Genomic DNA, 12,402 nt, shown 5'->3' with positions numbered 1-12,402 from the left:
TTATTTTTATGATCCATGGGTGTAATGAATAAATGAATCTGCTCGAGATAACATATGAAATCCATATCTGTTAGATATAAAATCATTTTACTAAAATAAATAAATAAATAAATAAAAAGTGAGCGCATGCACAGATGTGCATGTTTGCAGCCCACCACTGGAGTAGGAGGGGACTGGGCGGGCCCCCAGCAGTAGGATGACAAGGCTTACAGCTTCCAATGCGCCGATGGCAACAGATAAGTAAAAAGTGAGCTCCGCGGACGCACGACAACACACCAACTGAAGTGGAAAGCGGCTCCTGTTCTGCTCCGCGCTTCATTTCGGACGTCGCCTTTTTAAAAAAAAAAAAAAAAAAAGAAAGAAGAAGAAGGAGAAGAAGAAGGAAAGTGCTCTGGCTTCAGACTCCAAGCAGGACAGAATTAAAACCAACGAAGGAGAGTCTAAAAGACCATCGTCCGCTTTTGGGTTTGGGGTCCTTTCCCACCCCCTCCTCTTTATGCCAGGGAAGTGTTGTCAAACTTTCTAACCATAAGTGGAGAAAAAAAAATTCTTTGTCTTTGCCACTTCGAAGACTGAATCCAGGCAAACTAATGACGGCAGAGGTCCAGCAGCCCCCAGCGCAGCCTCCTGCCCAGAGCAGCCCGATGTCCGCGCCGGAGAAACCGCACGGACAGACGGTGGTGATGGAAACCGCGTCCTCCACCACGAAAACCAAAAAGACGAACGCAGGGATCCGGCGACCAGAGAAGCCCCCTTACTCGTACATAGCCTTGATAGTCATGGCCATCCAGAGCTCCCCGACCAAGCGGCTGACGCTCAGTGAGATCTACCAGTTCCTGCAGAGCCGGTTTCCGTTCTTCAGGGGCTCGTATCAGGGATGGAAGAACTCCGTGCGTCACAACTTGTCTCTGAACGAGTGCTTCATTAAACTGCCCAAGGGCCTGGGCCGACCGGGGAAGGGCCACTACTGGACTATCGACCCGGCCAGCGAATTCATGTTCGAGGAGGGCTCCTTCAGAAGGAGACCCAGAGGCTTCAGGCGCAAATGCCAGGCGCTGAAGCCCATGTACAGCATGATGAACGGCCTGGGATTCAACCACATTCCCGAGGCGTACAACTACCAGGGGAGCGGCGGGGGCCTGTCCTGTCCGCCCAACAGCCTGTCTCTGGAAAGCGGGATCGGGATGATGAATGGACACTTGGCAGGTAACATGGATGGGATGGGTCTGTCCGGCCACTCCATGTCTCACTTGTCGAGCAACAGTGGACATTCCTACATGGGAAGTTGCACGGCGTCCACTGGGAGCGATTACCCCCACCACGACAATTCCGCCTCCCCGCTGCTGACCGGCGGGGGAGTCATGGAGCCTCACCCCGTCTACTCGAGCTCGGCTTCGGCGTGGGCCTCGGCCCCGCCGGCGTCGCTCAACAACGGGGCGTCGTACATCAAGCAGCAGCCGCTGTCTCCGTGCAACCCGGGGGCGAACAGCCTGCAGCCGAGCTTGCCCACACACTCACTGGACCAGTCGTACCTCCACCAGAACGGACACAGCACCACAGATTTACAAGGTATACTTCCAGCTTACGATGTCACGAAACTGTTGAATATTCCGCGACGCTGTGGAAATTCACAAAGAAAACAAATATATATATATATAAAAAAAGACCAAACTCCAGAACGAGAAGCACAGAATTTAATTCCCACAAAAGAAGTAGATTTTGTTTTAATGTTTTTATAGGCTGCATGAAAAACGGACACATCGGTTTTTGTGCCAAATAAAAGCAGTGCGGGCATTTGCGCTGCAAACAACAGCTCAGCCTTAATTCTGTTGCTTTATTACGGAATGCCCTAAATTTAATGCCACCAAGGGAAATTACCACCTATTTTCTCCTTCTGAAATTAACGTGCAAGTATCAGTTTGAATAAAACTTGAATGAGAACGAGACGTTTACTTTATTTTATGGAAAGGATAAAGACAAGTAAAGCGTGGGGATGGCAGAGAAGCGTGCCAATCTCGGCGCTATAAAAACAAGCGCGTTGAGGTCCATCCTGCCTCGCCCCGGGGGCTCCGGGGGCCCCGAGGGCCCCCGTCCTCCGAGACTGGCGTGCAAAAGGGCCGCTGTCAATTAACCCTTCTTAGCCCGCCTCTGCTTTCGATTATCATGATTCTGCCTGTTTAACTTCGGCTTTGTGAGAAAAACACACACACATACACAAAATGATGTGTTCAACTTATAGTTAAAATTATGCAAACAAAAGTGTGATTTGGACAATTTAAAATTAAAACGGAAAGAATGCGTTTTTGTTTAACTGTTTGGAAGAGCCGGGGTTATATTTTCAGTTTACTTATTCTAGGCCAGTATACTTTTTTTTATTGCCCTTGCATTTACAAATAAATCTAAAAAAATGTAAATGCATTTATAGCATATTCAAAATTCAGTTTCTTGGAATTTATACATATGTATTTTTTTTTAAATTAATTTATTTGAATATTCTCCATCCTCTCTCCGCAGGTATTCCTCGGTACCACTCCCAGTCTCCCAGCATGTGCGACCGGAAGGAGTTCGTGTTCTCCTTCAACGCCATGACCTCCTCCGCCATGCATTCACCGGGAAACAGCTCCTACTACCACCACCAGCAGGTCTCCTACCAGGACATCAAGCCGTGCGTGATGTGAACCCCGCCGGGACACGCTGCACACCGCATGGACGGTGTGTGGGTGCGTGTGCGTGGGTGTGTGTGTGTTTGTGTGTGTGTGTGAGTCACTCGGACTGGAGCCATGCAGACAGCAGCACGGGAACAGAGAATTAGAACAATAAAACAACAACAAAATCACCACTGAGAGACTTTTGAGCTCCTTGCTCCCTGCAGACCGGACTAATTCCCTTTGTTGTTGGACACCAGACGACTGAAGCCACACAAAAATAAAATAATAATAATATATAATAAAACAAACAATTCCATACCTTCAAAGTGGCATAACAAAGAGAGAAAGAGAGAGAGAGAGAAAAAAAAACTTACTGTTTGGTACTTAGTCCTGCGGAGCGGATGACCTCTCACCTCTCACATGTTTAATCATTTTGTAAAAAAAAAAAAAAATATGCACACCTTCGTTTTTTTTATTTATTATTATTTTTTTTTAATTTCTAATTTTTATGTTGTTGACAAATTAGCTGGAACAAAATACCCGGCGTTGATTTCTGAATAAATAATTATGGACATTACATAGGCCTATATACTGTACGTCCATACTGTATACTGTGTAAAAAAAAAAACAAACAAAAAAAACAAAAAACAAAAAAAAAACCAACAAAAAAAAAAAAACATGGCACTTTTTGAATAGCCTATAAGCGCAACTTTTTATTTATTCTCTAGGCCTGTATTTTCAGTTTCAGGCGAACTGGCCAAGGAGTTCCGTGCTTTATTGGCAATATTTGTCAAGATGCGTGTTATTTGTTAAAAAAAAAATGAAAAGAAGGATATATTGTAAGCACTGTCTCGTTTGTCAAATTCATGTGGATTATTACTTCTATCACTTAGTGTAGATAGGTTACTATTAGGAAAAAACAGTGAGGGTTCGTTCATTCTGTGTGAGCTGATGTTCCATCATTTTTTTAATTAAAATAAAACCACCCGAATTCTGGGGCTGTTTGACCTTCTAAGTCCATAAAACGGGAGTTTATCTTGCATTTTAGACGAATGTTGTGAAGAAATATGTAAAGTAAAAAAACGGCAACCAGCGTGCGTTTCGCTCTACAATAATTCAGATCCCTTCTTCCTAAAATGAGAATATTTTATTTAAAGAAATTTTCAGGAGGGGGGAGGTAGCGGGGGGGGGGGGGGGGGGTCACTACGTTAATTCACTCAGATTGAAAAGTGACCGATTCCAAAGAAAAATTAATAAATCAAATAAACTTTGATTCACAAAGTCAGGCGGTTGCACTGGCTGGTGCTCAAAATGTAAATAAGAAACAACAGATATCTCACTCCAGTGTAAATTTAAGATACATTACGCAAAAATATCCATAATTTTAAAGTAAAATAACATAAAATTAGAAGAATAATCTCAATCTGCATCAAAAATGCAAATGAGTTGTTTTTGCTATAGCCGTACTCACTCAGGGCTACAGACACACACTAACATATATATATATATAATTGTGCAGTAAAAAAATACATAATAAAGAATAACCTAACATTAACTCATCATTACATGAAACAACACGACGCAATTAAAGTAAACGTAAATAATCAATATGTGTAGACCATTGTGTTCCACCAGCACATCGTAATAAACCCAAATCAAAACATAATAATGGTGAAAATTTATTAACAAGATTTTCTATGGGCATTATTTTTGGTTGCGGCTCTCGTATCTTTGGCTAGTAGTGTCATCCTTTGAGTTAACCCCAGGAAAGATGCTAAAACATATTTTGGCTCTAGAAGCTACAGTGTGAAGCCATGAGAAGTTCTGCTCCGATTCACAGATCTTATAATCCAGAACACACAGGATCGTTTTGCTAATCTTAGTCTGTAGGGTTTGTTGGTGCTGGAGTCCAGGCGTGCATCCTCACAGAGAGCAACACACTCCATTTAGTTGCTCTGATGTCTCACATGACCACTGACTGAACCCCAGTGAAATACCACGCTGCACGGCCTGAGCAGGGGCAACGGCACTTTAACTAACTGATGACATTTGCTGAGGTTCACGACTCTGTTGGGGCTCAGGAGAGAGAGAGAGGGACGGGCAGCTGTTCCCAGGCCAGGCCTGGATGACAGCTCCATAAAAAGCCCGGGCACCGCTCCGTGCAGACAGATGCACCGTGGGCTGGTGTCTCAGAGGGAGCCGGGCTTTAGAGCCAACAGAGCTGACACCGAAGCGCTCATTTGTCAGGTACCATTGAGATCTGTAAAAAAAAAAAAAAAAAAAAAAAAAAAACAGAGCTACAAGACATTACACACCAATCAGGAAAAGTGTATTGTATGATTGAGTTTCAGATGAATCTCCTGTGAGAAGCTCAGACAGACATTTTCAGAGCTGAGCTGCAGTGAGAACTTCAGAAAGTCAGTGACTCATAAAGAAAAAACTTTAGATTTTCTCCACTTTTAAAGTTTAACTGGTGTCTTATGTGATACACTATCACCCCGTTTTCAAAAAGCAAAAATGATTGCCTCAACGTCATGCATGAATGTAATCTCTACCGTTTAGAATAAGTTTTTAGTTTGAAGACTGAGCTCACAATTATCATCTCTCATTTTAAAAAAGGGCACAAGTTCATCCTTTTCAACATTCATCACAACCAAAACAAAGTTTCTGTTTAATTTTGGGAAAAATTTTAAAAAAGACAATACTGTCTAGTTATGACTGGGTGCTTTAATAGTGTTATCAAACAGATTAAACAGAGGATCGAATCAGGATGTCACAGTAAAAAAAAAAAAGTTCAATTGACTAAGAAGCAAGTCTTCCTTGCCGTAACAGCTTTACACAAAAATACAAACAATGATCTTAAACTCAAACTACAAAACCTGAATTTTGCAGACTGAATCACACGAATAACTCAAAAAATAATTATGGTTAAACTAGGGCTCTCGACACTTTCTAGATTTACATAAATCTTAGCTAAAATAGCACAAAAGGTTTGACTTTGAGTTTGTCCAGTGGGACATATGTGGTTTCAGTGGTTTCCAATGCCATCTCAAATACAAAATTTGACAAAACTTTTGTTTTTAGGAATTTGATCAAAGAAAATAACAGAAGAATGCTTAAAAAAAAAAAAGATAAATTAAAAGACATGGCAACTTTGTGCATGCAAGTTTTCTTGGAAACTGAAAGTTTTTGGAAATGTCACTGTAAGGCCTCATGCATCCATAATCACATAATATCATTTACAATTTCCAGATGGTGGAGTCGTTTGCGTCGCTTTTTTGTTGTTGTTTTGTTTTTTCCCCAAGCAAACTACCATGCCCTAAAAGCTTTTTTTTTTTATGGCTGGAAAAGCTTTGACTATGAAAAATAAATTCAGTGTGTCTTTAAATTGGAACAAAAAGCTAAAAATAAACCTTCAGGCAGGAAGATCACCTAAACACATGGAGTGAGAGTTGGGTGTAAACAGAGAAAGGCACATGTGGGAATCTTTAAGCTTATTTCAAATGTTACAACAAATACAATTCAGGAAATGTTTGATACTGACCCTACGTTTAATTTCCTCACACCTTCAAGTCTTGTTTTTCCTGAAAAACTACAACTAACATGAACAGATTGTAACAGATTCCATTGAAAATGATCAAAACAGATCAACACTTCTAAAGATATTAAACGTGCATTAATATGAAGATATTTTGTGGCGGTGCGCTGCCTGCCGCTGTTACTGATCAGCCTGCTTCGCGGTGTCACTTTTAGCATCTGGCGGGGACGCGTTTGACTTCGCAGCCGCGGATGGTTTTTGTCTCTGTCCGGACCTCTTGTGTCCCCGCTGGCTCTTGGCCAGCTCGGCCTGCAGGCTGTGACCGTTCAGGCTCAGGCCCTGCAGCGCCTCCAGGGCCTGGTCGGCCACCTGAGGGTCGCTGTAGTCCAGGAAGGCTCTGTGCTGTGCACCCTGCCAGGTGAGCCTCAGCGGGGCGGCGTTCCTCTCCCTGAGCGCGGTCTTCAGCTCGCTGACGCGCAGCCCGGCGGGGATTCCTCCCAGGTACACGGTGGTCACACTTTGAGGCAGCTTCCGCTGGGTCGTCGCTTCACCTCTGCCTTCCTCTGGGCCCTGCTCCCTCGCCACCCTCCTGCTCCTACCTTTCACCGCTTTGCCAGCCTCTCCCTCCTCATCTCCTCTGCCACTTCCCCTGCTGTCTTTCCTGGCTCTCACTGGCTGCTGTCTGGGTTTCTGATCTGCCTCTCCTTTTTTCTCCCATCTAGATTCCTGGCTGGTTTCTCCCTCAGTATCCTGTTGTGTATTCCGCCTTGGCCTCCGTCTAGGTTGTCTTTTCGGTTGATTAGTCTGCAGACCGGGCTCTGCTGCATGCGACGCTGTCCCCAGAGTCACGTCCTTCCCAGCCTGTTCCTCCAGAGCACGCAGCTTCTTCAGGATGGGAATTTTCTCCAACTTTTCTGCATCCAGCTAAAGACAAAAGAACCGGTTTTAGCCCATACTGCCCGTCGTTAATAAATATCTTTACAGCGGCAGGATATTTCACTTCCCACACAGTTAAAAATAACCCCTGCCGTCTTGATTTGTTGGGTCTTCAAGTGTCCTGGCAGCCTTTGATGCTGACCAGTCATGTAAAGGATACAAGCCTATTGTTTTTCACACTGGCCTGTTTGACCCGTCGTTCCTCCTGAACCCTGCAGAGCCAAGGTGGCTGGGCAGAGCCGCCTTTGATGACCAGACTTGGCCTTCCTGGCTGTGAGGTCAGTGGGCTTTGTTTACTTACATACGTGTCTGAGAGAATCCAGGGGTTACACACAACATGGCCACACGATGAGAATGATATGCTCATCGTGTCTGATGAGAAGAAATATTATCAACAAGAAATTCACACAGTCTCTGCCAGAGGAAATAAATAAGGAGGTTTCAAGCAACACCATATTATGAATATACAGGAAAGAAAGTAATAATTGGACATCATACAGAGAGGATACATTCATACAGCAGATGTATTCTGCATTGAGGGCTATATGAGTGAAACATTTGCATAAAGAAACACTTTTAAAACACTCGTGTCTCATGAGAACTTGAGTAAGTGGGGTTGGACCACTAGGGGGCAGTGTGACCTTGATAAAATAGGTCCTGAAGCTCAGTCTGGGGTAAAGCCTTTAGGGTGAAGAACATTTACAAAACCTGCCTGATAAAAACATGGAGGCAGACGACTTCCAATATAAGACAAGAACATCACAAAAAGCATCTGCAAGAGTAATAAACAAGCAAGTTCACCGTTTCAACTGAAAAAATAAATATATTAAAAATTGTACTTCTTTATATAAAAGATATTAAAAATATATATTATAAATAGTCAATATGTTCATTGGGCATGAACATATTGAGAATCCAGGGGTTACACTGAATTAGGTACTTCTAAACTCTAGTTTAGAAGTACCTAAACTGCAGTATCACTGTGATAAAATAGTTAATAGGAAGTGAAAATACTGACACATTTTACTAAAGACATTTCATCTCAGGATTTCCAGGTATAATGATGCAAAAAAAAAAAAAGAAGAAGAAGAAGAAGAAACAAATAGGAATGATGCAGTGCATTAATTCATGCTATTAATTTCTGTGCAACTTCTTTTCTTTTTTATAAATATATGTCACGGTTTTTAACAAAACCATGACAAAGCAAGAAATGTTTCAATGCAGAGGAGCAGCTGACTGGGTTCATGAAAACCAAGCAAATGCTTTGCTCCAAGATGAGTAAAAAATGAAATATTGTTTCATGGTTTGAGACAAAGCCAGTGGTGAAGAGGATTACGTTTATGGAAGTTTTCTATTCATACGTAATGATAATGTCGGTTTCCTGGAAAATAAAATTTATTTGTTTGGGTCATTGCGAAAGAAACAGCTGAAATACTGGAAAGTCAGTGTTGTGTGCTACATACAGGCAAGGCTGTGAGTAGATACGGTCAAAACAAGCTATACACAGGTTTTGGTCGCATCTAAAGTATAGAAAAGGTGGCAAAAGTCAAAATGAATTCCTCAATACATTCACACACAAAAAAAATTAAATTGACTTTAGAGATGAATCAATTAATCTGCAAGATATGTTTATGACCAATTTTCCCTTTACCGTCTCGTCGATGATCAACAAGCCAAGTCTATGAACAAATGCTTGAACACATGAAAGAGGAGAATATTATGTTTTTTTTTGTTTTTTCATTTTCTTTCCAACTCTAAAACTTTTCTAGATGTTGATAGTTCTTGATAAATAAAAACAAAACATTTCATTCAAATTTGGAAATTGCAGTTCCAACCTCAAAGGAAACTGAAAATTGAAAAGCATGACTGCTGCATCTCAGGTATATTTTTTTGTTTCACTTCAAAAATGTTAAATACTATGTATTGGTACATAGTAGAAAATATCACATGATCCAGATCTTATAAATGCAAATGGTCATCAGAGAACAACGTCTGACATAACAGAGAAAGAGGGTTTGAGATTTTATTGGTATAATAACTTTTAAACAAGAGTATATTGTCAGTTTTTACAGAAAAAAAATTACAACATAAAACAACATTTAATTTATTGTATTTAAAGCACAACAGCAACAACTGTTCCTACTGCTGCAATAGAATCTATTAAATATTATAGCTGCAGTATTTGTGCAAAGAAAAACAACCTTTGAACTCCATGTGTAAAGTTAATTTAAATCATAATGCCGAAAGAATAACCAAAATGTAATCTACACAAGACAGATAAATAGCCTTAGCTTTTACCTTAGTCCAGATGATTCCCTGTGGTTTGGGCAGCTTGCATTCAGTCTTAATGACTCTGGTTGGTGTGAGGATGTAATCAACTGTCAGGTCATGACTTCCTATAAGCGCCTCTGGAATGTCTACCACCTAAAACACAAATGCAGCAATTTAATCGTTTCATTGAATGGCAAAACTACAATAAAAGCGTTGCAATTTTCCAGAAAAATCAGACAAATACTAACCTGGCAGTCATGGACAACAGTGACAACCACAGTGGAATCATTCACGGCTCCCATTGAAGCCATCATGGCCCACTCCAGATCAGCATAACCCTCTCCCTTTCCAATCCGACAACCTGCAGAAGATGCATGCTCAGGCACTTTTTCAAATATTTTTTTTTGTATTATATAACAGACAGAATTAAGCTAATAATAATTAAAAAGACAATGTTTATCAACAGTGTTACTTTATTTGGTATGAATAAAATAAAAAAAAATATATATATATATATATATATATATATACACACACACACACATACACACACACACACACACATAATGCAGAACAAACCTTTCTCAGAAACTGCCACTGAGCCAACCACCACCAAATCAACCTTCACTTTTGCATCCAGGCCAACAGGAACACTGAAGTCCTTCACACCCTGCAGGAGATTTAAAAGTCACAAAAACTTAGTTAGAAAACCTCTTAATTTCTCTGGCTCTTATGAATATTGTTTCAGGTTGAAGTTGCAAACCTGAGATGAGGCACAAACACGCAGCTGTTCTTTGTTGGCACCCTGCGGCGGGGTGATCTTATTGAAGAGGCCAGAGCGAAGACGAGGAGTTGGAACCAACAAAGTCTTCTGTGCCTGTAAATTATGCCAAACAATAGACGACTAAAGACTGGGAATTAGACTAACTTTAATTAGATAATTATATAACTAGCATATATCAGAGAACTGAAGAGAGAGGATGAAAGTTGCAGTAAGATTCGAGATGAAACGACGTTCACTGTGGCTTCAATGTTACTAATTATATAAAGGGAAAAAATACACTAAATAGTTTGTTTGCCATGTGCTGTTTTATAGATTTATATCTCCAGATTAATCTGACCAACTAGTTTTTTTCATAAACATGCAAAGAATTTTAATGTTTTTTTTTTTTAAAAAGTCCTTTTTGGTGCTTTTCTTCCAACAGCTGCGTGCTACCTGCAGCACCGCGAACCGAGCACCCTCCAGAGGTTTGTCAGGATCCACCTTCACCTCAGCCGTCTGGGCAAAAGTCTGCAACTCTGCCACTTTGCTGCAGGCTCCGAAAGCCCCCTAGAGAGGAAAGAATAGCAATTCATACAAGTTTTTCTTTTTTCAATTTTTGTCAACTTACTTCCAGCGTGACAAAGCGAGCCTGCTGCTGAGGTTTGTCTGGGTTTACTTTCACTGTCTGGCTTGACTTAAATGCCTGAAGCTCTGCAAGCTTGTTGCAAGCTTGATTGGCTGCCTGATCAATAAACACACAATAAGAAAATAAACCAGAAGAGTAAATACATAACAGGACTATGCAATTACTATTTTAAAGGCAATGTAGAAAATACATTTGTGTTTACACCTGATTTAATTAAAAAAATTTTCACTTGGGTATCAATCAGTTTAATGAACACTATTACAGAACTGAAAGGTAGTACTATTTGTCATGTTAACAAGATAATCTTGTCTTAATTGTTTCCTGATTTGTCGCAACTGTAGCTAAAAAGAGGGAGCTTTGTAGCAGGTTTCTAAATCAATTAATGTGTCGCCAAAATTTAATTAAGCTTAGAGGGCATGCTTAATTTGCAAATATATAACTTGCAGATACATCATAGCTGCAGTACCTTGCCATCGCATCCATTTTGTTCTCTCACATTAAAAGTAGAGAACACAGATTCTTCACTAAAGTTACCCAACAAACCTCTGAAGCCTTTGCAGAGCATCTGTATTTACACTGCGGTTAATTTGCACAAGGGGTGGGCTACATTTGGTAATTAGGTGAACTTTGAAAGCAAGTGGCTGCACTAGATTTAATTTAGGTATATTAGAGGAGGCACACAAATTTAAATTAAATTTTAAGTTTTTAGAACATCATGTAAGATTTTCCTTCCACTTCTCAATGATTTACTCTTTTAAGCGGAGTCTACCACACAAAAATCTAAGAAAATACTGTAGCAAGGCTTGTGCATTACCAGTCTCTTCCATGCACATGGTGTCGAATATGCCACTCAGCAGAAAACCGACCATGTGACGCAAAACTGAAAAAAGCACTTTAGGAATTAAGCACGTCAGATTGCATGGACGATCATCTTTCTCTCTAGAAGAACTCATACTTTTCCATCTGTGAGACATCTCCCCTAAGAAAACTGAGAAAAGCAGTTGTCCCATGCTATTTTTAGGGTCTCTAAAAAATAATGGCCCCAGAGACCCGAAAAAGACACCACAAGCAGCACCCATGGTGGAACAACTATCTGCATTCACAAACAATAATTTAGAAACGCGGAGGTTTCCCTGCAGTCGGAACTTGCCTTAAAGTTCGGGATCCTGTTGTGGACGGGCCTGGGAAAGTTGGCCAAGTTCTGCTCCTCTATGTAGTCCCAAACCCTCTGGCGGATGTCCCACTTCGACGCGCCTGGACGATAGAAGAGGGGAATGAGGTCCAAGCAGACGAAGCTACATCACCGATGGCAGCGGTGCGGACAGAACCGCAGCTGCGTTTACAAGCAGGAGCAAAGCGAGGAGGAGCATCGTCCTTACCTGGGTTTATTTTAATGACGGGCTCCATGATGTCGCTGCTGTTAAAAACGAGCTGCTTCTTCAACACTGGCTTGCACTGGAAAATCTTCCACGTGAGCACTAACATGCAGAAACAGCTGCTTGTCAATGTTTATCACTGCTACGGAAGCTGGCGAAGGACAGTTTTACGGAACGCGCGAACTACGGGAACGCAAGTTTTTCCGTAAGCGTGGGGAATGTGT

The 12,402-nt window shown here is 41.3% G+C and overlaps 2 protein-coding genes across 4 annotated transcripts; one reads left to right on the top strand and one right to left on the bottom strand.

Annotated features, from left to right (window-relative positions):
• Nucleotides 1-241: 241 nt before the first annotated feature.
• On the top strand, nt 242-3,474 carry foxf1 (forkhead box F1). Its single transcript, XM_055036307.1, has 2 exons — nt 242-1,569; nt 2,515-3,474. Exons 1-2 carry the CDS (start codon nt 591-593, stop codon nt 2,676-2,678), a joined length of 1,143 nt encoding a protein of 380 aa, XP_054892282.1. The 5' UTR covers nt 242-590; the 3' UTR covers nt 2,679-3,474.
• Nucleotides 3,475-5,355: 1,881 nt separating this feature from the next.
• Nucleotides 5,356-12,314, bottom strand: mthfsd (methenyltetrahydrofolate synthetase domain containing). Of its 3 annotated transcripts, XM_055036923.1 has the most exons (9): nt 12,182-12,314; nt 11,949-12,056; nt 10,785-10,894; nt 10,610-10,723; nt 10,157-10,270; nt 9,973-10,063; nt 9,642-9,754; nt 9,421-9,546; nt 5,356-7,110 (listed from the first exon to the last, which is right to left on the bottom strand). In XM_055036923.1, the coding sequence occupies exons 1-9, from the start codon at nt 12,285-12,287 to the stop codon at nt 6,367-6,369; spliced, it is 1,626 nt and encodes a 541-aa protein (XP_054892898.1). In that variant the 5' UTR covers nt 12,288-12,314; the 3' UTR covers nt 5,356-6,366. The 3 variants fall into 3 exon arrangements, with proteins under 3 accessions (XP_054892898.1, XP_054892900.1, XP_054892899.1); XM_055036925.1 differs by lacking the exon at nt 10,610-10,723; XM_055036924.1 differs by lacking the exon at nt 10,785-10,894 and having other exon boundaries at nt 11,953-12,056.
• Between the last annotated feature and the right edge of the window lie 88 nt (nt 12,315-12,402).

This window comes from Poeciliopsis prolifica, unplaced genomic scaffold, assembly GCF_027474105.1.
Source record: "Poeciliopsis prolifica strain line A6 unplaced genomic scaffold, Auburn_PproV2 SCAFFOLD011, whole genome shotgun sequence".
In the NCBI taxonomy this organism is placed as follows: Eukaryota; Metazoa; Chordata; class Actinopteri; order Cyprinodontiformes; family Poeciliidae; genus Poeciliopsis; species Poeciliopsis prolifica.
Note: the sequence above shows the minus strand (reverse complement) of the source record. Positions and strands in the feature narration are given on the sequence as shown.